Source organism: Capricornis sumatraensis, chromosome 16 (assembly GCF_032405125.1).
Source record: "Capricornis sumatraensis isolate serow.1 chromosome 16, serow.2, whole genome shotgun sequence".
In the NCBI taxonomy this organism is placed as follows: domain Eukaryota; kingdom Metazoa; phylum Chordata; class Mammalia; order Artiodactyla; family Bovidae; genus Capricornis; species Capricornis sumatraensis.
The window spans coordinates 81,445,472-81,473,421 of NC_091084.1; the positions used below are offsets into that span (position 1 = coordinate 81,445,472).

General features: G+C 41.4%; 1 protein-coding gene across 1 annotated transcript; it reads right to left on the reverse strand.

The window, feature by feature from the left end:
- Window positions 1-2,946: 2,946 nt before the first annotated feature.
- LOC138092297 (olfactory receptor 10Q1-like) lies at window positions 2,947-27,950 on the reverse strand. The gene is given in 4 exon segments (XM_068988085.1): window positions 2,947-3,180; window positions 3,183-3,605; window positions 27,640-27,716; window positions 27,719-27,950. Coding segments are annotated over 4 exon segments (966 nt in total).

The window sequence follows — 27,950 nt, forward strand, 5'->3', positions numbered from 1 at the left end:
CAGACTCACAAACCCAAAAGGATGAACGTGAAAAGGATGAGCAGGGCTTTGAAAGAAGTAGAAATTTGAAAGGAGCAGTGAAGATGCAGGAGATGCGAAGTGGAGGAAACCTAAAATAATTTTGTAAGTTCTGCCTTCCGCTTATGCTACCATGAGTCTACCTTGTTACCAGGGGCTGGGGGATGGGGGCGGGGTGTGTGGGGGAGGGGCACCATCATTTTCTCAAAGAAACATCATTGATTGACATGTCAGTCCCATGATATGACTCATGATGCACTGATATTCCACTCAGTGTTCTAATTCCAGAATCTGGTATCTTCATGCAAAGACTCTTATTTTAAGGAAATAAATTATTAATGAGAAGAAGGAGCTCATTACATTCAGCTAAAATATACTCAGGAAGGCAACTGGGGGCTCTGTAATTCAGTGGAAAGGACTGATCAGCACTTCAGAGCCTTCTTCCCAACAGGGTAACGCTTCAACACTCTTCCCTTTGCGCAGCGCTCAGTCGTGTCTGACTCTTTCACAACCCCATGGACTGCAGCCCACCAGGCTCCTCTGTTCATGGGATTCTCCAGGCAAGGATACTGGAGTGGGTTGCCATTTCCTCCTCCAGGGGATCTTCCTGGCTCAGGGATCAAACCCTCGTCTCTTGTGTCCCCTGCCTTGACATGCGGATTCTTTACCACTGAGCCACCAGGGTAGCCCCTTCCTTTGGAATTCCAGGTTAGTCTTCTCTATAATTTGTGACAATGAGTACAAATGAAAGGAAGCAAGAAAATGCAGCTGCAAACTTTTGTTCGCATTCTCAGCAATGCCAAGTTCAGTATATACATTTAATTGATACATTATGTTCTGATGTGACTTGACCTGGGTTTGTTCATAAGCAACCTGCCCACCAGAGAGCTTTCTTTGTCTTCTTCAATGTTTAGTTGAAAGCAAAGGCATTTTTAATATTGTTAAATCTATAGCTGTTCCTGGAATAAGTAACACGTGTTTAGTTCTCCTTATTACCGTGTGAAATTATATAAAACATTTTAAAGTATTAAATCTAGTTTTGAAGAGAGGACGTAACCAAAGCAAAAAGTGTTAATCTAGGAAAAACATTAAAAATTTAGGAAAAACACGAAAACATCATCACTGTGATGATGGAAAGTTTACTTGTCAAATAAATTTATAAGAGCCTCAGATTCCTCTTATAAATGACTATTTTCCCAATTATAAAAGTAGCAGAATCTTATATTAAAAATCATGAAAAATGCCTAAATGGGTATAGAAGAAAAACATTATCCATAATTCTACAAATCACATATAACAACTGTTAACTGTTTGGTGTATTTCTATTCATCATTATGCATATGCATTTTAAAAAAATTGGGTTCCTATTGTAAATAAAGATTTGTACCTTGCTTTTTATCACTTATATGTGCCTTTATTATGAAATATTAAATGTAATTCAAAGTACACTCTATTTTTGTATCCAATATTTGAAATTACATTTTAATAGCTTTTTAAAAATAAATTAAGAAACAGTTTTGTATTTTCATTTTTGTTTGACTCAGTTATCTGAGGTTGTACTTTCAGAATAAGAATTATTGAATCAAAGAATAGAAAGTTTTCTAGGCCTTTGGTGTACTTGGTCACACAGCATTCAGAAGGTGTAGCTGACTACAGAGTTAAAAATCTAATAACTAACCTTCTCTCTTAACTCATGTGTTAAATCTAATAATGTACACATGCTGCTTTTTCTGCTAACTATGCTGATAACTTCTTTCCTGTTTTTCTAGTTGTTCTTATCTTGAGTCACAGGTGCTTAGGACAAAGTGGTTGGCAGAAAAACTGTTGGAACGTCTTGATCAAAGGCAGACGACCACAATGGCCATGAATCGTGGGAAAGTGAAAACCAGTGGCACCTGCTCAGTGAAGCCTTGGCCACATAGTCCTACCATCCCGACCGACCCTCATCATCCTCTTTAAATTGACCTACCCTCTTTCAGAGAGCAGGAGGGCCGTTTTCAAGATGCTAGTCTGCCACCCTCCTCGTTTTCCAGCAAATTAATAAAATTTCTCTTTCTTTGTCCTCACAACCTTGACCTCATTACTCTTTCTTTGTTATTTTTTAAATTACGAAAGTATTGATAGTACATTTACAGGAGACTTGGAAAATACAGAACAAACTTACATTTAGTTCCACTATATGTTACAATTATCTTTTTAAGAAGATAAATTAAGATTTTTTAGTTGGAGTTTCAATATCAAACAATCAAAAATTAATAGAATGGACACACAGAAAAGTAGAAGGGTATTGTTGATGTTTAGTTGGTCAGTTGCGTCTGACTCTTTGTGACCCCTTGGACTGTAGCCTGCCAGGCCTCTCTGTCCAAGGAATTCTCCAGGGAAGTGTACTGGAGTGGGTTGCCATTTCAGTAGAAGGATATAGTAGACATAAAAAGTGCTGTGAACCAATTCAACATAATAAAGATTTATAAGATGTTCACACACAGTAGGATACAAATTCTATTTAAGTTCCCATAGACCATAAACTAGGAGACACTGGAACATAGCCAGGTTGCCCTCATTACTCACTCAGCACTTGGGGCAGGGACCTAATTTTCAGTTACAAAAGGTTATACCAATTTATTTTTTAAAATTAATTTTTAATTGGAGGGTGATGTCACATGTGCAATCTCATTATCAGACCAGCCCCCCACTGCCACTTTTGAAGAGCCACGAGCAAGCATTGCACTGCAAGCAAGGGCCCCATGCCTCATTATCAGGCAGGAAGAGGAAGCCTTCCATCTTGGACTCTGCTTTTATGAGTACAGGTTGTGGACCTGGGCCAAATAGGGCAAAACGTCAAATCAATGGCACAGGGTGGGAAAGCATGAAAGTGCTCTCTTTGTCATGATGGCAAGTGACAAACACCCACCCCAGCCCCCTAAGCCTTCAACTGTTGTCTGAGGCTGCTTTACTGACGAAGGCATTCTTCAGAGCGCCTTTGACATCCTTGTTGCGCAGAGTGTAAATCAGGGGGTTGAGTAAGGGGGTGACGAAGGTGTAGATCAGGGCGATTTGGCGGTCCTCGTCCTCCGAGGTGCGGGACCGCGGGCGCAGGTAGACCAGGCTGCAGCAGCCGTACTGCAGCAGGACCACGGCGAGGTGGGAGGAGCAGGTGGAGGAGGTCCGGCGGCGGCCCGCCGGCGGCCCGCCGCAGAGCGGATGCGCAGGATGGCCGAGCCGATGAGCACGCAGGAGACGGAGATGAGCAGGAAGGGCACAGTCAGCGCGAGGCTGCCCACGGCATAGAGCACGGCCTGGTGCACGCGGATGTCCGCGCAGGCCAGCCGCAGGACCGGGGGCACGCCACACAGGAGGCGGTTGATTTCGCGGCGGTGCCCGCAGAAGGGCAGGGTGAGGGTTAGGATGGTGAGCTGCAGGGAGAGGAGGGAGCCCAGGCCCGCGGCACAGCCCACCATCTGGACGCAGAGCCTCTGGCTCACGAGGAGCGTGTAGTGCAGCGGGTGGCGGATGGCCACGTAGCGGTCATAGGCCATGACCACCAAGAGGAAGCAGTCAGTGCTGCCCAGGGTGACGAAGAAGAACATCTGGGCCCCACAGCCAGCCAGTGGGATGGGCGTCTGGGCCCCCAAAATGTGGGAGAGCATCAAGAGTGCCACCACGGTGGTGTGGCAGATTTCCAAGCAGGGCAGAGTGCTGAGGAAGAAGTACATGGGGGTGTGGAGTGAGCTGTGTGTGCACACCGCCCAGATGATGGCCGTGTTGCCGCAAAGGATCGCCAAGTAGAGGACGAGGAAGAGGACGAAGAGGAGGACCTGGAGTTCCGGGACGGTGGTGAAGACCCGAAACACAAACTCCGTGGGGCCAGACTGGTTGAGGACAGGGCTCCTCGCACACATGTCTCCTGCGGAAGAGGACCAAAGATGCTGAGACTGCCTTTCCTGAATTACTCAATTGTGTGAGTAGAATCAAGGACTTAAAATTTTGCTTTTGATTTGGAATTGCCTATTTAGTATCCAGTTTCCAATCTCAGTGTTTGGAAATGAATTCACAATAGAGGGCACGGCACATTCTCCCTTGGGAGTCTTCATGGATGGGATAGATTCTAATCTGCAGAAGTTTCTGATGACAGAGATGTCTTTTTTCTGTTACTTAAAATCCAATTGACAAGGGCTAATTCTTTGCTTGTATTTAGTTCGAGTTGCGTACAGTTGTACTTTGTTATCTGTGGGAGATTGATGCCAAAGTCCAGGAAGGCTTAAGTCCCTTTCATAAAACAGGATAGTGTTTGCCTATAACCTACACACATCCTCCCATATCCTTTATATCCTCTCTGCTGCTGCTAAGTCACTTCAGTCATGTCTGACTCTGTGCGACCCCAGAGACAGCAGCCTACCAGGCTCCTCTGTCCCTGGGATTCTCCAGGCAAGAACACTAGAGTGGGTTGCCATTTCCTTCTGATTGCTTATAATACCTAATACAATGCAAATGCTTTGTAAATAGTTGCTGGTGCCCTGCAAATTCAGGTTTTGCTTTGGGTAATTTTCTGGAAATCAAAAAAATTCTCTATTGCTGATTGGTCAAACCCATGGGTGCAGATCCAGCATCCGCTGGATCATTGTAAAAGCAAGGGGGTACCACAAAGACGCCTACTTCTGCTTCTCTGAGTGTGCCAGAGCCTTCAACTGTGTGCATTGCAGCAAACTGCAGAAAATCCTTAACGAAATGGGACTACCGGACCACCTGACCTGCCTCCTGAGAAATTTGTTTGCAGGTCAAGAAGCAACAGTTAGAACTGGACATGAAACAACAGACTGATTGCAAATCAGGAAAGAAGTACGTTAAGGCTTTATACTATCACCCTGCTTATTTAACTTATATGCAGAGTTTAGTTCAGTTCAGTTGCTCAGTTGTGTCCGACTCTTTGCAACCCCATGAATCGCAGCACGCCCGGCCTCCCTGTCCATCACCAACTCCCAGAGTTCACTCAGACTCATGTCCATCGAGTCAGTGATGCCATCCAGCCATCTCATCCTCTGTCGTCCCCTTCTCCTCCTGCCCCCAATCCCTCCCATCATCAAAGTCTTTTCCAATGAGTCAACTCTTTGCATGAGGTGGCCAAAGTACTGGAGTTTCAGCTTTAGCATCATTCCTTCCAAAGAAATCCCAGGGCTGATCTCCTTCAGAATGGCCTGGTTGGATCTCCTTGCAGTCCAAGGGACTCTCAAGAGTCTTCTCCAACACCACAGTTCAAAAGCATCAATTCTTCATCATGAAAAATGCTGGGCTGGATGAAGCACAAACTGGAATCAAGATTGCCGGGAGAAATATCAATAACCTCAGATATGGAGATGACACCATCTTTATGGCAGAAAGCGAAGAAGAACTAAAGAGGCTCCTGATGAAAGTGAAAAAAGGAGAATGAAAAAGTTGGCTTAAAACTCAGCATTCAGAAAACTAAGATCATGGCATCTGGTCCCATCACTTCATGGCAAATAGAAGGGGAAACAGTGGAAACTGTGACAGACTTTATTATTTTGGGCTCCAAAATCACTGGAGATGGTGATTGCAGCCATGAAATTAAAAGATGCTTGCTCCCTGGAAGAAAAGTTATGACCAACTTAAGACAGCATATTTAAAAGCAGAGACATCACTTTGCTGACAAATATCTGTCTGGTCAAGGCTATGGTTTTTCCAGTAGTCATGTATGAATGTGAGAGTTAGATTATAAAGAAAGCTGAGCGCCGAAGAATTGATGCTTTTGAACTGTGGTGTTGGAGAAGACTCTTGAGAGTCCCTTGGACTGCAAGGAGATCCAACCAGTCCATTCTAAAGGAGATCAGTCCTGAATATTCATTGGAAGGACTGATGCTGAAGCTGAAACTCCAATACTTTGTCCACCTGATGCAAAGAACTGACTCATTTGAAAAGACCCTGTTGCTGGGAAAGATTGAAAACAGGAGGAGAAGGGAATGACAGAGGATGAGATGGTTGGATGGCATCACTGACTCGATGGACATCGAGTAGGCTCTGAGAGTGAGTTGGTGATGAACAGGGAAGCCTGGTGAGCTGCGGTCCATGGGATCACAGAGAGTCGGACATGACTGAGTGACGGAACTGAACTGAACTGATGGGTACAGACCATGTGGATAGGGAGGACTGACTCTATTAATAATTGTAGACATTTTCAAAATCAGGTAAATCAATGCATTGTTTACATTTTTGGTAAACATTCTTTTTGAAATATAGCATACACAAGAAAGAACTTCACACATTCTAAATGTATAGTTTGATCTGTTTTTTACACAGTAAATGTACCAGCATAAACTCTATCCAGATTAATATATAGAAAAATTCTAGTAACCTACAAACATTCTTTATATCTTCTCTCAGTCTTTATGCTTCACAAATATAACCACTCTTTTGGCCTTATCACTGAAGATTAGTTAAACTGTGCTTCAATTTACATATGTAATAATAAAGTGTGTACTTTATTGTACCTGGCTTCAACATTATGTCTGCAAAGTTAGTCTTGCTGTTTTGTATAGCAAGACTTGGTTCTTTCCACTGTGTTATAGTATCCCATTTTTTTATGGCTACGCTATAATTTATTCATGAGTTTTTCACTTTTCATCCAATTTTGACTCTATATGAAACTAGGCAAACATCTTTTATTACAACCCTTTCTGATATATACTCTTTGTGTATTTCCTTTCATTTGAATATTTAAAAAAAATTTTCGACCATGAACCTAAACTTTTAAGACTTGGACAAATTCAGATGAAAGGAACATGTAAAGGGAATCAGGTAATAAGGAAGTGGAGCTGCCTGAGGTAAGAAAAGAAAATAAGAAAACTAAAGATGCAATAGCAGAATTCAAATAGGCATTAAAACCATCAGGTGAATAAGTTTTATGAGGGAAGGGGAAAATACCTGTCAACTAAGCACTTTTATATTAGAGTGGGCTACACTTTTATTTTCAATATAAAACCCCAAGAGACAATAGAGCAATGTCTACAGAGTTTAAAGAAAAACAATTTTTGTGAAAGAATGCTATACCCAGGCTTTAGAGCTTTATGTTCAAAAGCAACAGAAAGACTTTCTCAAATTTACCAGGGCTTAGGAAACATGGGCATACCTCGGGGGTACTGTGAGTTCAGTTCAAGACCATAGAAATAAAGCAATTATCACGATAAAGCAAGTCACAATTTTTTTTGGTTTCCCATTTCCCAGTGCATTTAAAAGTTTTGTTTACACCATACTATAGTCTATTAAATGTGCAATAATAGCATTATGTCTAAAAATATCAAAGTGAAACTGAAAGTCTTAGTCACTCAGTTGTGTCTGACTCTTGGTGACCCCATTGACTATAAAAATATAGAGACCTTAATTAAAAAGTGGTTTATTGCTAAAAAATGCTAATGATCATTTGAGCTTCTGCCAGTCATCTTTTTGCAAGAATAATACAAAGATCACAGAAAACAAATCACCATAAAAAGTAGAACAATAATGACAATGTTTGAAATATTGCAAGAAATTACCAAAATGTGACACAGAAAGAACAAGTGAGCCGATCTATTGGAAAATGGCATCAATAGACTGGCTCGATGCAGGGCAAACCTTCAACTTGTCAAACAATGAAATATCTGTGAGGCACAGTAAAGTGAAGCGCGATAAAATGAGGTATGCTTGTGAGAAATGGAATATTTCCTGTGTTACCAGTAAATAAGGATGTCACAGTCATCAGCGTTTCCAGCCCTCCAGTGTGAGCTGGTGAGCCCTGAAGGTCACAGGAAGGAGACTATCTGCCTTCTAGCAGCCAGCAGACCTATGGTTACTCCCTAAGGTGAGCCTCGAGGAAAGGAAGCTCAGGATGTGAAAACACAGGAAACTGGTCCCAGATAGCTGAGGTGCATGTCAAAGGAATGATTTCAGTGAACCCAGACTCTTGCATTTCCCCCTACATAGACAGGAGCTAAATTCCTTAGCTTGGATTACCTGGTTTTCTTTAATTAATAATAACCTTTAATTTTTGACATTCAGACTACCTGCCCTTTGCTGTAAAACTCCTATATGGCCTGGCTCCTCCCCTTGCCTCCTCGGAGTAGTTCTCAGGGTCACTTGAGATGCTGTCTTGAAGTCCTAAATATTCCCACCAAATAAAACATAACTCTCAACTTTTATGTTGTGAATATTTTTTAAGTTGACTCTTGCATGCCATTCAATTTAAATACAATTAAAATAATTCCTCAACAAAAAATCTGGGTTGCTGTGTGATTAATATTACTCCAAGATAGCGGAGTAGAAGGACGTGTGCTCATCGTCTCTTGCCAGAACTCCAAAATTAGAACTCACTGCTGAACAACCATCAACAGGAGAATGTTGGATCCTGCCAAAAAACAATACTCCACATCCAAAGGAGAAGCTCCAGCAGGACAGTAGGAGGGGTGAAAGTGCATTTAAAACCAAACCCCATACTGGCCAGAGACAAACATTGTGTGCACCAGGACCGAGAGATGCCACAGAGACTGAGCCAGACCTGTGTTTCTGTGTCTCCAGTGGAGGGCCGGGTCAGCAGTGGCCTGCCGCAGGGGCAGGGGCTCTGGGTGCAGCAGACCTGGGTGTAGCACAAGCCCTCTTGGAGGAGGTCACCAGTAACCCCACTGTAGAGCTGCCAGAACTTACAGACTGCCAAAAATAGACTCTGGGAGGGCACACACAGAACCTTGTGTGCACCAGGATCCAGGAGAAAGGAGCAGTGACCCCACAAGAGACTGACCCAGACTGGCCTGTGAGTGTCCAGGAGTCTCTGGCGGAGGCAGCAGTGGGTCGGCGGTGGCCTGCTGCAGGGTTGGGGGCATTGAGCGTAGCAGTGCGTGCATAGGCCCTTTTGAAGGAGGTGCCATTATCTTCATTACCTCCACCGAAATTTGGCCTCAGGTCAAATAATAGGGAGGGAACACAGCCCCGCCCATCAACAGAAATTGGATTAAAGATTTACTGAGCATGGCCCCACCCATCAGAACAAGACCTAGTCTCTCCCTCAATCAGTCTCTCCCATCATGAAGCTTCCATCAGCCTCTTATCCTTCTTTATCAGAGGGAAGACAGAATGGAAACCACAATCACAGAAAACTAACCAAACTGATCACATGGACCACAGCCTTGTCTAACTTAATGAAACTATGAGCCATGCCGTGTAGGGCCACCCAAGACAGATAGGTCATGGTGGAGAGTTCTGACAAAATGTGGTCCACTGGAGAAGGGAATGGCAAACCATTTAAGTATTCTTGCCTGGAGAACCCCATGAACTGTATGAAAAGGCAAAAAGATAGGACACTGAAAGATAAACTCCTCAGGTTGGTAGGTGCCCAATATGCTACTGGAGATCAGTGGAGAAATACCTCCAGAAAGAGTGAAGAGATGGAGTCAAAGCAAAAACAACACCCAGTTGTGGATGTGAGTGGTGACGGAAGTAAAATTTGATGCTGTAAAAAGCAATATTGCATAGGAACCTGGAATGTTAGGTCCATTAATCAAGGCAAATTGGAAGTGATCCAGGAAGAGGAACCAGAGATCAAATTGCTAACATCCATTGGATCATTGAAAAAGCAAGAGAGTTCCATAAAAATATCTATTTTTGTTTTGTTGACTATACCAAAGCCTTTGAGTGTATGGATCACAATAAACTGTGGAAAATTCTTAAAGAGATGGGAATAACCAGACCACCTGACCTGCCTCCTGAGAAACCTGTTTGCAGGTCAGGAAGCAACAGTTAGAACTGGACATGGAACAACAGACTGGTTCCAAATAGGAAAAAGAGTACATCAAGGCTATATATCCTCACCTGCTTATTTAACTTCTATGCAGAGTACATCATGAGAAACGCTGGCCTGGAAGAAGCACAAGCTGAAATCAAGATTGCCGGGGGAAATATCAATAACCTCAGATATGCAGATCACACTACCCTTATGGGAGAAAGTGAAGAAGAACTAAAAAGCTTCTTGATGAAAATGAAAGAAGAGAGTGAAAAAGTTGGCTTAAAGCTTAACATTCAGAAATCTAAGATTATGGCATCTGGTCCCATCACTTCATGGCAAAATAAGTGGGGAAACATTGGAAACAGTGATAACCTTTATTTTCTTGGGCTCCAAAATCACTGCAGATGGTGACTGCAGTGATGAAATTAAAAGACGCTTGCTCCTTGGAAGGAAAGTTATGACCAAACTAGACAGTATATCGAAAAGTAGAGACATTATTTTGTTAACAAAGGTCCGTCTAGTCAAGGCTATGGTTTTTCCACTGGTCATGTATGGATGTGAGAGCTGGACTATAAAGAAAGCTGAATGCCGAAGAATTGATGCTTTTGAACTGTGGTGTTGGAGAAAACTCTTGAGGGTCGCTTTGACTGCAAGGAGATCCAACCAGTCCATCCTAAAGGAGATCAGTCCTGGGTGTTCATTGGAAGGACTGATGTTGATGCTGAAACTCCAATACTTTGGCCACTGGATGTGAAGAGCTGACTCATTGGAAAGGACCCTGTTGCTGGGAAAGATTGAAGGTAGGAGGAGAAGGGGATGACAGAGGATGAGGTTGTTGGATGGCATTGACAACTCAATGGATGTGAGTTTGGGTAAACTCCAGCAGTTGGTGATGGACAGGAGTGTTGGTGATGGATGGTGTTCTGTGGTTCATGGGGTTGCAAAGAGTCGGACATGACTGAGCGACTGAATTGAACTGAAACAGGAGATGGCAAGAGTGAACGTCAACATTTTAGGAATCAGTCAACTAAAATGGACTGGAATGAATGAATTTAACTCAGATGAACATTGTATCTACTACTGTGGGCAGGAATCCCTTAAAAGAAAGGAAGTACCCATCATAGTCAGCAAAAGAGTCCAAAATGCAGTACTTGGATGCAATCTCAAAAACGACAGAATGATCTCTGTTCGTTTCCAAGGCAAATCATTCACTATCATGGTAATACAAGTCTATGCCCCAACCAGTAATGCTGAAGAAGCTGAAGTTGAATGGTTCTATGAAGACCTACAAGACCTTCTAGAACTAATACCCCAAAAGATATCCTTTTCATTATAGGGGACAGGAATGCTAAGTAGGAAGTCAAGAGATCCCTGGAGTAACAGGCAGATTGGCCTTGGAGTACAAAATGAAGCAGTTCAAAGGCTAACAGAGTTTTGCCAAGAGAATGCACTGGTCATCACAAACACCCTCTTCCAACAACACAAGAGAAGACTCTACACATGAACATCACCAGATAGTCAACAATGAAACCAGGTTGATTATATTCTTTGCAGCTATAGATGGATAAACTCTATGCAGTCAGCAAAAACAAGACAGGAGGCTGACTGTGGCTCAGATCATGAACTCCTTGTTGCCAAATTCAGAGTTAAATTGGAGAAACTAGTCCATGCAAGACAATGGGGTTGCAAAGAGTCGGACATGAATGAGAGACTGAGCTGATTGAACTGGGTAATTAACCAAATTCAAGATTGAGGGAGTTGCAATGTAAAAACTTGGTTTGAAAAATCAAAGAATAAGATATGTAGTTAACACTAAATGGTTAATGCAAATACTGTTAAGAGCAAAAAAATCTAAAGATAATTATTGAAAGAATGCATAATATAAAATGCAAAAAGTTAGAATAGCTCTGCATATTTAAAACCACAAAGTGCACAATTGGGAAATTGGTAGTGAAGGATGGGAGAAATGTAAGTATACTAATTTTTTCAATCAATGGAAGCAAGAATTCAAGAGCTATTTCATGTAGTTATGACTAATTAGAGGAATACCTATTCAAACATAACTTTTTGAATAATAATCTTCAGTAGAATAAACACACAGCATATCCACTCCAAACAATCTGATTTTAAAAGTAAATAAAGTGCAGAGAGGCAAAGGAAACAAAGGGAAATGTGAGCAAGCATATAAGATAAAAATAGCTTAATGTAAGCTGAGAAAATTATTTTGCTTCTGGAAATAAGTTTAAGAGAGGTTTATGTCTTATTAAAGAGTATCTCACACTTACATGAGGAAAAAATTCAACCAAGTTTACATATAGTGACATTAAAAGGCTAGCATCACTTTTATTTAGCATTGTGTTTTAGGATGTAGCCTGTGAAAGAAGACAGAAAAAGGATGTAGAATATTTGATTGTTTAATTTAAGACACAACAGAACAAATTGAAAAACTGAGATGAATAAGACATTCATCACGGTGGCTGGTTCCAAATGAAATATAATAAGGAATCTGCTAACTAAGCTTAACTGACGTGTCAGATTAACCAATGTGCCTTCTTCCCTCTGTACAGGTACTATATGAAGCCCGTGATACACTGAACACAAGAGACCTGCGGCTTATTCTCCGACATGTTTGAGCATTCCTACAACCACACTGAACTGTACATTTAAAACTCAGCTGGGTTTCACCCAAACCTACTTCGGCCATTTGGATTCATTTTTGTAATGATGTAATTTTATTAAATTAAGATTCAAATTTTTAAAAAGTGGAAGAAAGCTAGAAGATAGTGTAGATAAATATTTTTCAGATCTCAGAGTACAACCAAGTGACTCACAACCAAATAAGCAGAGTACATAAAAATATTGACACTTGGACAGAATAAACATTTAAAAGTTGTGTGTCAAAAATACAATCAGCAAACTGAATAGAAAATCAAAATTTACCTCCCAGAAAAAAGTTCATCAGAACAACAAGCAATTCAAAAAAGAAAACTTCAAAGACATATAAACATTCAATTTCATTATCATTCAAATAAATATAAATGTAAATAAAATTGGATATTATTTTCTGCTTAGAAACTGATTGTTTTGGAAAAAATAATAATATCTAGTGTTGTGAAAGTTGCAAAGAGGGATATATTCCCAAACATTGCTGAAAGTGATAGTCCCTTAATTATGTCTGACTCTTTGTGACTCCATGGACTATACAATCCATGGAATTCTCCAGGCCAGAATACTGCAGTGGGTAGCCCTTCCCTTCTCCAGGGGATCTTCCTGATCCAGGGACTGAACCTGGGTCTCCTGCATTGCAGGCAGATTCTTTACCATCCGAGCTATTTGGGAATCTCTAGTTACTGGGAGTATAACAGTGCTATAAAGCTGTGTGGAGTGCAATCTGGTAATATGTCATAAAAGACTTGAAGAAATGCATTCACTTTGATTCAGCAATAATGTATTAAGGAATTTATTCTTATAAATTAACCATGTGTATGTGCACAAAATTGTTGACAGGAATATTCATCACAGTTTCTGATATAACAGTGAAAATTGTACCAACCTAAATATCATTAATGAGAAAATGCTTAAATTTATTGGGGTCTAGCCATGCTATGGAAAAATGCAATCATTGGAAAATGATGTTGCAGAAAAATGCTTTATGAGATCAGGAGACCCATGAAAAAACAGATCATAAAAAAGTGTTAAATCAGGATTCCATTTAAGAGATAGTGATTTCTATTCATAAAAAAAGAATATATCTTAAAATATTAACAATGAGTACTGCCAGGTTGGTGGGATTTTAGTTTATGCTTTCTATATTTACACATTTGACAGTAAATGTACCCAGTTTTGCAATCATTTAATAAATTTTAAAAATTTCCTTTATCTTTTGGTATTTTAACATAATGTTGAGAAGGAAGAATGTTAGAGTGTTGATCATATGAATTTTTGTAGTCAGATCTGAGTACAGGGACTTGTCTGGTGGTCCAGTAGCTAAGACTCCAAGCTCCCGATGCAAGGGGCTTGAGTTCAATCCCTGCTCAAAGAACTAGATCCCATATGCTGCAACTAAGACTCAGCACAGCCAAACAAATAAATATTTAAAAAATTAGATCTGACTGTGAAAACTGCCCTGATTTACTAATTGAATTTTCACATTGATCACATTACTTGATGAGCCTTGACTCTCTAATGCGTGATTGGAGATGTGAACGTGTGAAATTCATGAAGACTGAATGTTTCAGATATATAATGTGGCTGGGACATGACGAGTGTCGAGCGAACGTCACTGATGCCTTTCTCTTTTCTCATGATGGTGAGTTTCCCTTGACTAGTTACCCTTCAGTTCTTATCTTTTCCCCAGTGGACAGTGAGGTTCCTCTAGAGCTGTGTTTTCCCAGGTCTTGAGTTCCTCTACTGAGCACGGAAAATAAAAAGAAGAGTAGAAGAGAAAAGGAAGAAGAATAAAATGGAAGAGAGACTTCAGTAAAATAATGTGATTACATATGGCCAAAGGCAAATAAGGTAGATCTTAACTCAGGAAAACATTTAAAAACAAATCTATCTTATTGAGACTTGTGTGTGTGTGTGTGTGTGTGTGTGTGTGTGTGTGTGTGTGTGTGTGTGTGTGTGTTTTCAGTTGCTCAGTCATATTCAACTCTTTGCAACCCCATGGACTGTAGTTCAACAGGCTCTTCTGTCCAGGGAATTTTCCATGGCAAGAATAGTGATGTGGGCTGCCATTTCCTACTCCAGGGGATCTTCCCAAACCAGGGATCAAACCCATGTCTCTCATGTCTCTGGCATTGGCAGGTGGGTTCTTTACCACCAGCACCTCCTGAAAGTGAACGTTGCTCAGTCCTGTCCGACTCTTTGTGACCCCATGGACTGTATAATCTCCAGGCCAGAATGCTGGAGTGGGTAGCCTTTCCCTTCTGCAGATCTTCCCAACCCAGGGATCAAATCCAGGTCTCCCGCACTGGAGGCAGATTCTTTACCAGCTAAGCCACCAGGGAAGCCCAAGAATACTGGAGTGGGTAGCCTATCCCTTCTCCAGCAGATCTTCCCAACCCAGGAGATCAAACCCAGGTCTCCCACATTGCAGGTGGATTCTTTACCAGCTGAAGCACCAGGGAAGCCCCTATTAAGACATGAAAATCAAATAAGCAGCTTTTAACTTGGATGGGAACTGTCAAGATTTGGTGCAAAACATACTTAATGTATGGATAAAGCAAGACATATAGTGTTGGAGCTTGATGTCTGCTAGGACAAGTTATGTCAGGGCAATTTCAAGGAAAAAACTACCACATATATCCACAGTGAGTCTATAAAATATTAAAAAATATCAAACTTTGTACTTATGAATCAAGCATTTTCCCTTTCAATGGCTGCTTTCAAAGGATTTGTGCTTACTTTAATGGTGTTTCTTTCAAACCGTTTTTGGAGTGTCACTGAGGGTTATTTTAAAAGAATGCACATTTTCTCTTATCTCATCAGTTGTGACATATGTTCACACTTGGAGCATACATTTGCTCATTTTCTTAATAGCAAGTCATTTGAGGTACAGCGAAATAAAATAGAGTAAGTTAGGTGACCCCAATTTGCTATATAGAGTTTGAGCAACACAGGAGTTGGTGAAGCTGATATTGTTGTATAGTAGAAACATACATTTTTCTTCAATTATTTAAGAAATGTAAGAATAAATATTATAATTGCTATTAAGTGTACCATCTGAGATGTGTGGCACAATCTTTGTGAACATTTTCCTCACGTTTTCAACTCAAGTTTTCAACTCTGAGCAATGGATTTTGTCATTCAACTTCATCTCTTTTGGCCACTGACCATGAAGTCATCTCTCCACTGACACAAATGAAAACTCTGACCACATCAACGTTTTCATCTGGCTAATGCAGGAGAGCTGGTGATGATGGCAAAGAACCTGCTGCCCAGTGCAGGAGATGTAAGAGACACGGGTTCATTCCTGCGGTCAAGAAGATCCCCTGGAGGAGGGCACTGCAATCCACTCCAGTATTCTTGCCTGGAGAATCCCACAGACAGAGGAGCCTGGCAGATTAGAGTCCATAGCATCACAAAGAGGTGGACACGACTGAAGCAATTTAGCATGCACGCACACAGTGTATGAGAGGCTGACTGTATCTAAAAAAGTTCTTAACAGACATTCTCCTTGTGCTAGCTCTCTATTTTTTCATGTCCAAAAGAGTGCTGTGCAAATAGCAACTCAGTTCTGTGTTCTAAGTCTTTATCATCCTATCGTATTTCATGAGGCATTTCAGGAGGCGTTCAAAACTTCATCTCTTGATTACATGACAGTCCATGCCAATCCATAAGGCGGCATTTATTATTCTGTCTTCTACTACGCTTTCAAAAACCATTCAGAGTATCTCCCAGGCCTGTTACCATTGCTGCTCGCAGAATTCACTCTCTTTCCAGATGCCCACATTCCTTCCTGGGGAACACTCCACTCCTGGCAATGCCATTTTGGTAAACATTTCAATCAGGGCTATATTTAAGCTCCACAAAGACAAGAATGTCTGTCTTGTTCATCAGAGTATCTCATCACAATAAATTTGATTTGAACTAGATTGAATTATTTTGTATTGTAAAATAGTTTATAGTTAAATTATAGTTAAATCTCATGTCCTTTAAACTTCTTTCAAAGCCCCTATCCAATGGCACCTCTATAGCCCACATGTCGCAACTTCTTTAGCCCCACGTAGACGGGCCTTTCCTAGGCCAAAGGTCATTTTGTGTATATTTGTCTGCTGCATGCAAAAAGGAAGGTTTGGGTGGGATGGATTCACTTGATTAGTGGCTAGTGGGAAGCACAGCAATTAAGCCATTGATGTGCTTATTGAATAAGTTTGATAATGTTTGAAGCTCATCTAGTTAGCAGTTATTCCTAATGACTGATGAAGCAGTATTTCACGGTGTAATATATGCTTCCTGCTAATCCGTAAACGCTGTGCATATAAAACCTAAACACTTGTGGAAATATCAGTGAGCCAGGAAACCATAGCAAAGCCCGCAGGTCAAATGTGTGCTTATTTATAAAGCGTATTTAAAGTTGGATCTCTGTGTCTGATAACTATAAGGGAACTTAAGAGGTACCTGGTCCCACATATATCCTTCATGCAAAACTCAAGGTCTGCTGAGATTAAGCCTTGTTCAGAGGCATAACGCTAGTGTTAAGCATATATGGGGGCTGAATCTATTTTCTATGTGATTAGTTACCAGAGTGTAAAGTGTATATATAGGCCTTGAGTATATTTCACGTTTTATGTACAACAAAGGTGATGTGAAAGCTGAGAGAGTGCAAATACCCAGCAGAAAGGACACAGGATGGGCCTGGCAGAGCTGCTGGGAGACAGGCCCACACTCTGCTGCTATGCACACAGCTAAGCGGAGCAGCATCTTTCGTAGAACACTCTGAAAGCTCTTTAAAACTTCTCCTGTTCCAAACAGTTTCCCCTAATGATGACCACTAAGCCATTCTCAAGTTAATTGTACCTTTTTTCAGTCCATTCCACCACCAGTTTTATTGAGGAAACACTGACAAATGTAATTGTATATACGATGATTCGATATATATATAAATGATTACCAAGACCACGATAATTAAGAGACATTTGATCTCTCAACAAGAGTGTGGGTTCTGGATCTGCCGTTTCATAGTTTCAGAATCGGACAAAGTTACCGAATCTCCACGAATCTCAGATTTTTAGCTACACAGGGTATATATGGTTACCCTATAGAGTGGTTGTGAGAATTAGCTCTCACAGTAAGTTAACAGAGTTAGCAGTAAGGTGAGTCAGCAGTAAGGTAAATCAAGCGCTCTGCCTGACTTTGTTGCTGTTCTTTAGTCGCTCCGTCTTGTCTGACTGTGACCCCATGGACTGTGGCCGCCAGGCTCCTCTGTCCATGGGATCCCAGGCAGGAATACTGGAGTGGGTTGCCATTTCCTTCTCTGGGGGAGATCCTGGCCCGGGGATTGAACCCGGGTCTCTGGCTTGGCAGGCGGCTTGTTTCCCACTGCGCCACCTGGGAAGACCTGCCTGACTTCTAGGAGGTGTGCTTCCCACCCTCCACCTTGTGCTTTATGCCCCAGCTCTACTGGACGACCTTCAGCCCCTTCCCACGGCCCCTCTTGCTCTGGGGGTTTGGCATCATCTGCTGCTTCCACCTTGGACACTCCTCTTCCACTCCCTAGCTGCACCTTCTCCTTCAGAGCTGCGTTCAGGAGCCACTTCTCCTGTACAGCTTTCCTTCACTCTCTTCTTTCCCCAACTCTAATGACAGGTACTTCTCTGGGCTTCCCCCAAAGCCTCGACACCTCAGCTCTGAGGCCACTGTAACTGATCCGTATAGAAATCAAGCAGACCAGCATGTATGGAGTATGTAAAGAACTCAAGTCCTGGGCTCAGCTATGTGGAGATGTGTAAGAAAATTATAAGACATAATCGCTAGCTTCAGCCATATAATAGAACATGACACGGGAAAGAACGTGAACACCCTCTGAGGAACTAGTTCCTAAACTGTGTTCCTCAGAATAGACTTCTTGACACCTCGGAAATGAAAATGTTCATGGTCAACTTGGGAAGCATTTTTCTCAAGAGTTACAGTGAAGTTATGGGAGGCCCTGTTGTAAAGCAAACAGTTTCATTTTACCTCAAGCATTTTCCAAATCTGTTTTACCACAGAATATATATATATATATATATATATTCACATAGCACCAATAAGAATTTGTGATTTAATTCTACTTAAAGAAAAGTGAGGTCCATGCCATGCCTTTGAAAAAAGTCCTGTGGACAGTATATTAAAAGGAGAGACAAAAGATCCAAGTTTCAGCCTAGCCTCACGGCTCTTAGGGATAGGATGTGAGGTAACGCTTTTTGTGTCTGTGAAAGTGCACAGTAGCGCCTACTCTGGTAACTTATTCGTTTTGCACAATTTTATGTATATGGATATTCTTCCCCAATTGCAAAGCACTATAGATACTTGTGTTTTATTACTATTTTTAGAAATAAAGTCAAAATCAAATAAAAGAAATTGTCTCTTGAGATGCTCCCTTACCGCTTTGAAATTTGCTTCAATCCATCAGGTTGACTTTTCTTGCCGAGATGTTAAAAGCTCTCGGCATGGAGGGTAGAGGAGCTCTTCCAGGGAAGCCATCGACCCTATTTGTCCTCTTCTGAAAGCATGACTTGGAATGGGGATCCATGAACCTCATGCTGCGCAGCGTCTCTTAGGGAGGACAGGTGGACATTGTGTGATCCCTCCATAATGTCTAGGTGAGAATGGAGAAGAGTACCCTTTGCATGCTGATATTCATAAGAGACACCTCTCAGAGATTTGCGGCAAGGACAGAGCAGGATAAGAGGAACGTCCCTTGGAAGGATGATCCTATGGAATCATCCCAAGTCCTGAGTGGGAAGACCTGCAGCTCCTCCTTAATGCAGGGTCCAGTCTAGCCTGATTCAGCCAGGGTACTTGCTGTCCTCTGTGACACCTGTTTAAAGTTAATGAGTCCCCACGGAAGAGGAATGTCCCCTGTGGTTCCCCTTAACTGAAGCCAGCCAGAGAAAATATCTGAGAAAAAATTCCTGAGTTGATCAACTAAACAAGACTCATGGGCAGCTCCTCTGCGCGGTCGCCATCGACAGCCATTATCCAGGAATTCCAGACGGTGTTGTCATTCTTTTTCTATACCCAGCAGGGAACTTACATTGTATTCCAGACAATATCTCGGTGAGCCTTGCTGAAGACACGCATTCCTTTCAGCTTGAGCTCACGGAACATGTATAATGCACTAATTCAGCCCTCGCCTAGGCATCTGGAGACCTGGAATCTAATTATGGACCTGCCATATAGCCATTGACCTCAGGCAAACAGTGGAGCTCTTATGTGGGCAGGTTTCCATACCTGTGATCTGAGGTGTCAGGTTAAACAGACTCCAAGGAATTCTCCAGCTCTAAAATTCTATGAACTGTGTTTTTTTTCTTGATAAGCAAAATTATGAAAGATTTTCCCATAATGATTCCTTTTGATTGCTGGTTTCATTTTTTCTTATCTTACTTATTTCTATTTCTTGATCAAGTTTTCCCTATGATGATACTTTTCTAGTCTTTCAAGCTGTTTATATATCTGTATCTATTTTTTTTGGTAATTATAGCTGTATTCCCACCTCTTTTTCAATTGGAGTATAGTTGCTTTATAATGTTGTGTCAGTTTCTGCTGTAGAGCGAAGTGGATCAGCCACATGGACATACATACCCCCTCTTCCTCGAGTTTTCTTCCCGTTTACGTTACTCCAGAGCGTGGAGTAGAGTTCCCTGTATATTCCCACCGCTTAACCTACTCATTTACAAATTTGTTTCTCCTTTCCCGCCTCCGTCCAACCTCATGGAATTAAAAACATATACTTTATCCTCACTATTGCCTTTAATTTTCAATCAAGTTCCACATCCCTGTCTGATGTGAAAAGTAGTTGCTCAGTTGTGTCCGACTCTTTGCTACCCCATGGACTGCAGCCTGCCAGGCTCCTCTGTCCATGAAACTCTCCAGGCAAGAATCCTGGAGTGGGTAGCTATTCACTTCTCCAGAAGATTTTCCTGAGGGATTGAACCTGGGTCTCCTGCATTGCAGGTGGATTCTTTACTGTCTGAGCTACCAGGGAACTTGAACCTCCAGGGAAGCCCTCCCTGTCTTATACCCATTATTAATAATGTATCTTTATTTAATATGAAACAAATATTTATTGAATTCTTACTATGAGCCAGGTTCTATTTCCAACGTTTGGGATATATCAGTGTGCAAAATAGATGAGAATTTTGCCCTCATAGAGGCTGTGTTCTTGGAGGGAGGAAGAAAGGCAATGAGCAGAAAGTAAGGATAAGAGCATGTGAGGGAATCTAAACAGACGGTACTGATGATCCTCTATGCAGGACTGCACTGGAGACGCAGACATAGAGAACAGACCAGCGGGCACAGTGGGGAAGGAGAGGGCGGGACGAGCTGAGAAGTGGCCCTGAGACACATACATTGCTGTGTGTGCAGCAGCTAGCCAGTGGGAATTCAGAGTATGCGGCAGGGACGTACAGACATCATACAGCACACGCCGGTGCTTTGTGACTAACCAGAGGGCTGAGATGCGGTGGGAGATGGGAGGGAGGCTCAGGCGGGAAGGGACACGTGTATACCCAGAGCTGATTCATGCTGATGCATGGCAGAAGCCAGCCCAACCTTGTAAAAGAAATTATCCTCTAATTGAAAATAAATAAATTTAAAAAAAGAACATGAAATAATGTGTCAGAAGGGGTGAGTGCTACAGACAAAAAGCAAACCAGGGCGAGGATGCTGGGGACTGAGCTTGAGAGTGATGTGGCGTGTGAGAGGTGCAGAGGCTACCTGAGCTCTGGGAAGGGCTCTCTTAGGCTCTAGGTAGGTGGTAATCTGAGCAGACAGGCCCGCCGGGAAAAGAGAAGGGAAAGAGTCTTAGGGCAGAAGCCACAGTAGGCGGCATGGCCTTTTCTGAAGCCCAGATAAGCATATCAAACTTGTCCATAAAGTCCAAAACATCCACAAATCCATGCGAGGAAAGACAGCTTGCTTTTATATTCATGGCAATCATGAATTAAATAGCTCTGTGCTGGTTCTTAAAACTGGAGGATAGTTACATGCATGCAGAGACTGTACTCAGATTATTTTCCTTTTTTTCTCACCCAGACATGTTTATTTGTTCAGATGACCTCATTCCTGCAAACATATTTTACGCTCGTGCAATGACAGCATGTAGTACTTCCATCAAAAAGTAGGTTGTGTTTTCAAATACAGTGTTCACAGTCACGTTTTTTGTGACAACTTAATATGACTAGTATTGATGTCCCACAATTTATTAAATGAATCCCTAATATTGAACAGTTAGGATGTTTTTTTAATTTTCTTATGAGTTTAGATGAACATACAGTAATATAGATGATTTGATTCAGTTAGTCATCCAAAATCGTGTTTTTGAAAATGTTCACTTTCTTATTGTTCTTTGTTAATTTACTTGGATATTTATGCATGATTTAGAATGCAATTAGTATGTATTGTTTACTTAAAATTTGTTAAGAGGATAGATCTTATGTTAACTGTTCTTACCACAATAAAGTTTTAAAAAGAGCAACAAGAGTATTTTTAAAACATAAAGAAAAATTCTAAAGAAATCAACTTTAAAAAGTTTAGATTATATACTTGCCAACTATAGTATCTAATTAAGTCAGCTGATATACAGTATAAATGATCTTTACAAATTTATTTTTTATGGGGCCTCCTTGATAAGATATCCTTAATCCCATGTTTGTTACAAGATTATTCACAACAGCCTAGATATGGAAATGACCTAAGTGTCCATTGGGGAATGAGTGGATACAGAAAACGTGCAATATACATATAACGGAATATCGATCAATCTTTAAGTTTGAATCTTTAAGTGAAATCTTATTATATGTGAGAACATTGATGAACTTTGAGGATACTATGCTAAGTAAAAAAAGCAAGTTACAGAAGAGTAAATACTGCATGATTTCACTTATCTGAAGTATCTAAAATAGTCAGATTCATAGCAACAGAGAGTGGAATCATGGTTTCTGGGGGGCTGGGTACAGGGAGAAATGGGAATTGCCATTCAATCAGTATAGATTTCAGTTATGCAGGAAGAATGAGTTCTAAAGAACTGATTTACATTATGGCTGTAGTTAACAAAACTGTATTACGTACTTTAAGGTTTGTTAAAAGGGTATACCTCACGTGGCCTTACCACAATTAAACCAGAGGAAAATGAGAGGGGCAAAGCAATATGCAAGTCATCAGCGTGGCTGGTATGGGTCATAGTTTAGGGGCAAGATTTTATAGCCAGCCTCTTCTGGGTTTTGTGGATTTCTGATTCTGGCAGCAGCTGTGAAATGCTGGGACCGGAAATTGTCCCCAGGAGCTTCACATAACATACCTTTCTATCCATACCAGCAATTTTGGAAAACACAGAACATATAATAATGGTTAACACTTTTTGCTTAAACCAAAAAAACTAACCAGCCAGTCAAATAGAATCATTAAATGTAGCTTAAAATGAAAGAAAAGAAAGAAAAGGAGATTATACACCCCAAGTTCTGCAAGTAGGGAACAGTCTGAGAAAACCGTTCAACTGCAGACACGTGCTGTGTGTGACGCTCAGTCACGTCTGCCTTGTGACCCCAGGGACTGCAGTCCGCCAGGCTCCTCTGTCCATGGGATTTTCCAGGCAAGAGTACTGGAGTGGGCTGTCATCTCCTCCTCCAGGGGTTCTTCCCCACCCAGGGATGGAACCCATGTCTCCTCCATTTTAAGGCATATTCTTTGCCGCTGAGCCACCTGGGAAACATGTGCTACCCTTCATGAGAAAGAAAGGATGACTCTGGCGACAGCAGTGAGACCTTGGGCCACAGAGAGGGATTCCGCAGGCCCAGAGCTTGGAGTTGTGAGCCACAGAGGATTATTCCTGGGCCATGAAAACCACTGGAATCTGCCTTGTTTGATTTCAGAATTGGTTGGAACCAAGAAATCCATTTTTTCCTTCCAGTCTCTCTCATTTTGAATGGAAATGTTTGTAACTGTTATGTTATGCCTGCCCCACTGTGTGTGTTGGGAACAGATACCTTGTTTTCTAGTTCTAGGTCTGGAGAAGGGGAAGAGTTTTATCCTAGCATGTTTGTACTCTAAGTCTCATCTAGATCTTTATTTAGAGTTTGGATGATGAGATTTGAGACTTTTGAACTAATGATATTTAGATAAGATTTTTGGATCTGAGTTAATGCTATAATCAGATGAGGGTTTGGGGGATTTGGAAGAGGGTGAACTTATTTTACATTTTAGATGTGTTTTAAATACAATTGTCAAAAGAAAATTTAGAGAGCTTTACTTGATATGAATATTTTATCGAGCAAGAAATTCTAAGCAGAAAGGGAGACTTCAAACTGAAAGTGATTTGAAGCTCAGAGGCATGTTGTTATTAATGCAAGATGGCTTATAAAGTGAGAATGGAGAAGTTGTTTAACTTATACAATGATTGGTTATTACAATGGGAATTTCCAGATGAAAGAGGACTTAGATAAAAGGTGTTATACCACTTTAGGAAGATGACTTCAATTTTATTTATGATTATCAGAGACAGAAGGAATATCTAAGTAGAGTTTCACTTATATTCATGAAATAAGCTAGATTATGTTTTGCTTACGTGGCCTAACTGATTTTGTCTGCTCAGGGGATTTTCAAGTGTAGTCTCCATTTTATCTTATTTTAACATGATGAATTCCTTACTTTCCCCCCATCCACCAGTCCTACCTGAACTTTAGATTCATTGTATTTTTGTGGCTGGGAATCAAAGATAAAGAGAAAAAAATGTACCTTTAAGTGGTAACCCCTGCCCTTCTCCACAAAACCACAAATGATTTTTCATCAGAGAAATGGGAGCCAAAGGGCAATGGGATGGCATCTTTAAAGAGATGGAAGAAAAATGGTCATTTCTAGAATTCTATATTCAGTGAAAATATTCTTAAAATTAAAATAAAAATGTAGAAGACTACTGTCAGAATACCTTTAAAAATGTTGACTATTTAAAACAAAAAGAAAATGTATGATGGAATTTATAAGTAAGATGCTACAATAAGAGCACAAATATGGGGGCATAAAATGGAATTAAACTGTTCAAAGTTTCTTACACATTTACTTCAAATGCATTATAACAATTCTTGGCAGGCCATGATAAGAATGCAACTACAAAATATGAAACAAAAGACATATCTAAAAAGCTGTTGGGAAAAAATGTTTACAAATCCAAAAAGAGGCTGATAAGGAGAAACTAGAAATCAAGAGAACAGATGAATAAAATACACATGGAAATATGGGACTCTAGATTGTCCAAGCAGGATTAAGAAGAAAAAGCATAAACTATATGCTCTTGATAAGAGCCATACCTTATATATGAGGACGTACAGGTAGAAGGCAAAAGGAAGAACAATATTTACCATGAAAATGTTAATCATAAAAAAGATGGTGTGGACAAATTAAGATTAGATGTAGATTTCTGGACCAGGGATATTACCAGCAATAGAAATGAACATTGCTTAGTGATAAGATGGTTAAGCCATCAACAAGATAAAATCATGCTGAATATATATACATCGAATAACAGAGCTTCAGAAAAAAGGGAAATAAAAGAACTAGAACAAGACAAAAATTGCCAGAACTAAAGGGAGAGACTGACAATTGACAATCATAGATGCAAATTTTACCACCTCTGATAGGGACGGATAGCACAAGCAGACGAAGATATATAACGATAGAGATGAGAACCACATTATTAACTAACTTAAGTCAATTGCCTGCACTCAGCAGCTACAGGATACACATTCTTTTCAAAGGCACCTGAGACATAATAAAACATGTGTCATAAGACAGTCAGTGACAAAAATTATAACCCAGACTCAAAATCCTGAATCTTATAACTAGCATCCATTCCCAGTTGGATTTAAGGGTCTAGATCTGATAGATAGAGTGCCTGATGAACTATGGAATGAGGTTCGTGACATTGTACAGGAGACAGGGATCAAGAACATCCCCATGGAAAAGACATGCAAAAAAGCACAATGGCTGTCTGGGGAGGCCTTACAAATAGCTGTGAAAAGAAGAGAGGCAAAAAGCAAAGGAGGAAAGAAAAGATTTAAGCACCTGAATGCAGAGTTCCAAAGAACAGCAAGAAGAGATAAGAAAGCCTTCTTCAGCAATCAATGCAAAGAAACAGAGGAAAACAACAGAATGGGAAAGACTAGAGATCTCTTCAAGAAAATTAGAGATACCAAGGGAACATTTCATGCAAAGATGGGCTCGATAAAGGACAGAAATGGTCTGGACCTAACAGAAGCAGAAAGTATTAAGAAGAGGTGGCAAGAATACACAGAAGAACTGTACAAAAAAGATCTTTATCACCCATATAATCATGATGATGTGATCACTAATCTAGAGCCAGACATCTTGGAATGTGAAGTCAAGTGGGCCTTAGAAAGCATCACTACAAACAAAGCTAGTGGAGGTGATGGAATTCCAGTTGAGCTGTTTCAAATCCTGAAAGATGATGCTGTGAAAGTGCTGCACTCAATATGCCATCAAATTTGGAAAACTCAGCAGTGGCCACAGGACTGGAAAAGGTCAGTTTTCATTCCAATCCCAAAGGAAGGCAATGCCAAAGAATGCTCAAACTACTGCACAATTGCACTCATCTCACGTGCTAGTAAAGTAATGCTCAAAATTCTCCAAGCCAGGCTTCAGCAATACGTGAACCGTGAACTCCCTGATGTTCCAGCTGGTTTTAGAAAAGGCAGAGGAACCAGAGATCAAATTGCCAACATCTGCTGGATCATGGAAAAAGCAAGAGAGTTCCAGAAAAACATCTATTTCTGCTTTATTGACTATGTCGAAGCCTTTGACTGTGTGGATCACAATAAACTGTGGAAAATTCTGAAAGAGATAGGAATACCAGACCACCTGACCTGCCTCTTGAGAAATCTGTATACAGGTCAGGAAGCAACAGTTAAAACTGGACGTGGAACAACAGACTGGTTCCAAATAGGAAAAGGAGTACATCAAGGCTGTATATTGTCACCCTGCTTATTTAACTTCTATGCAGAGTACATCATGAGAAACGCTGGACTGGAAGAAACACAAGGTGGAATCAAGATTGCCGGGAGAAATATCAATCACCTCAGATATGCAGATGACACCACCCTTATGGCAGAAAGTGAAGAGGAACTAAAGAGCCTCTTGATGAAAGTGAAAGAGGAGAGTGAAAAAATTGGCTTAAAGCTCAACATTCAGAAAAGTAAGATCATGGCATCTGGTCCCATCACTTCATGGGAAATAGATGGGGAAACAGTGGAAACAGTGTCAGACTTGGGCTCCAAAATCACTGCAGATGGTGATTGCAGCCATGAAATTAAAAGACGCGTACTCTTTGGAAGAAAACTTATGACCAACCTAGATAGTATATTCAAAAGCAGAGACATTACTTTGCCGCCTAAGGTCCATCTAGTCAAGGCTATGGTTTTTCCTGTGGTCATGTATGGATGTGAGAGTTGGACTGTGAAGAAGGCTGAGCGCTGAAGAATTGATGCATTTGAACTGTGGTGTTGGAGAAGACTCTTGAGGGTCCCTGGGACTGCAAGGAGATCCAACCAGTCCATTCTGAAGGAGATCAGCCCTGGGATTACTTTGGAAAGAATGATGCTAAAGCTGAAGCTCCAGTACTTTGAACACCTCATGCGAAGAGTTGACTCATTGGAAAAAACTCTGATGCTGGGAGAGATTGGGGGCAGGAGAAGAAGGGGATGACCCAGGATGAGACAGCTGGATGGCATCACGGACTCGATGGACGTGAGTCTGCATGAACTCCGGGAGGTGGTGATAGACAGGGAGGCCTGGCATGCTGCGATTCATGGGGTCGCAAAGAGTCGGACACGACTGAGCGACTGAACTGAACTGAACTGAGACACTTTTCATTCAAAAGGCATGGAAGAGGCACAGAGTAGTCACGTGGTCGATCGAGTCTGACCCTTTGCAGCCCCGTGGACTGCCAGGCTCCTCTGTCTATGGAATTTTCCAGGCAAGAATACTGGAGTGGATTACCATTCCCTACTTCAGGGGATCTTCCCAACTGAGGGATGGAACTCTTCTCTCTTGTGTCCCCTCCACTGGCTGGGAGATTCTTTCTAATGCCACCTGGCGGCAATCATAGACATGGAAGCCAAGAGGAAGCAGGCGGCTCTGCCCAGTTCCACGAAGAAGCCCGTCTGAGTGGCACAGCCCAGCAGGGTGGTGGTCTTCTCCGACTGTAGGATGTTGGCCAGGAGGTGGGCACCACCACAGCAGTGTAGCCGATTTCCACTCCCAAGAGGCTGCCCAGGAGATAGTATATGGGTGTGTGGAGGCGGGCTTCGGTCTGGATGGCCACCATGATGAAGACATTCCCGGTGATGACCCGTGTATAAACCAGGCTGATCCCAAGGAAGGACAAGACGTCCAGCTCTGACTGGGAGGGATAGGCCAGGAACACGAATTCCATCCACACTGAGCGGTTTCCCCAGGACAT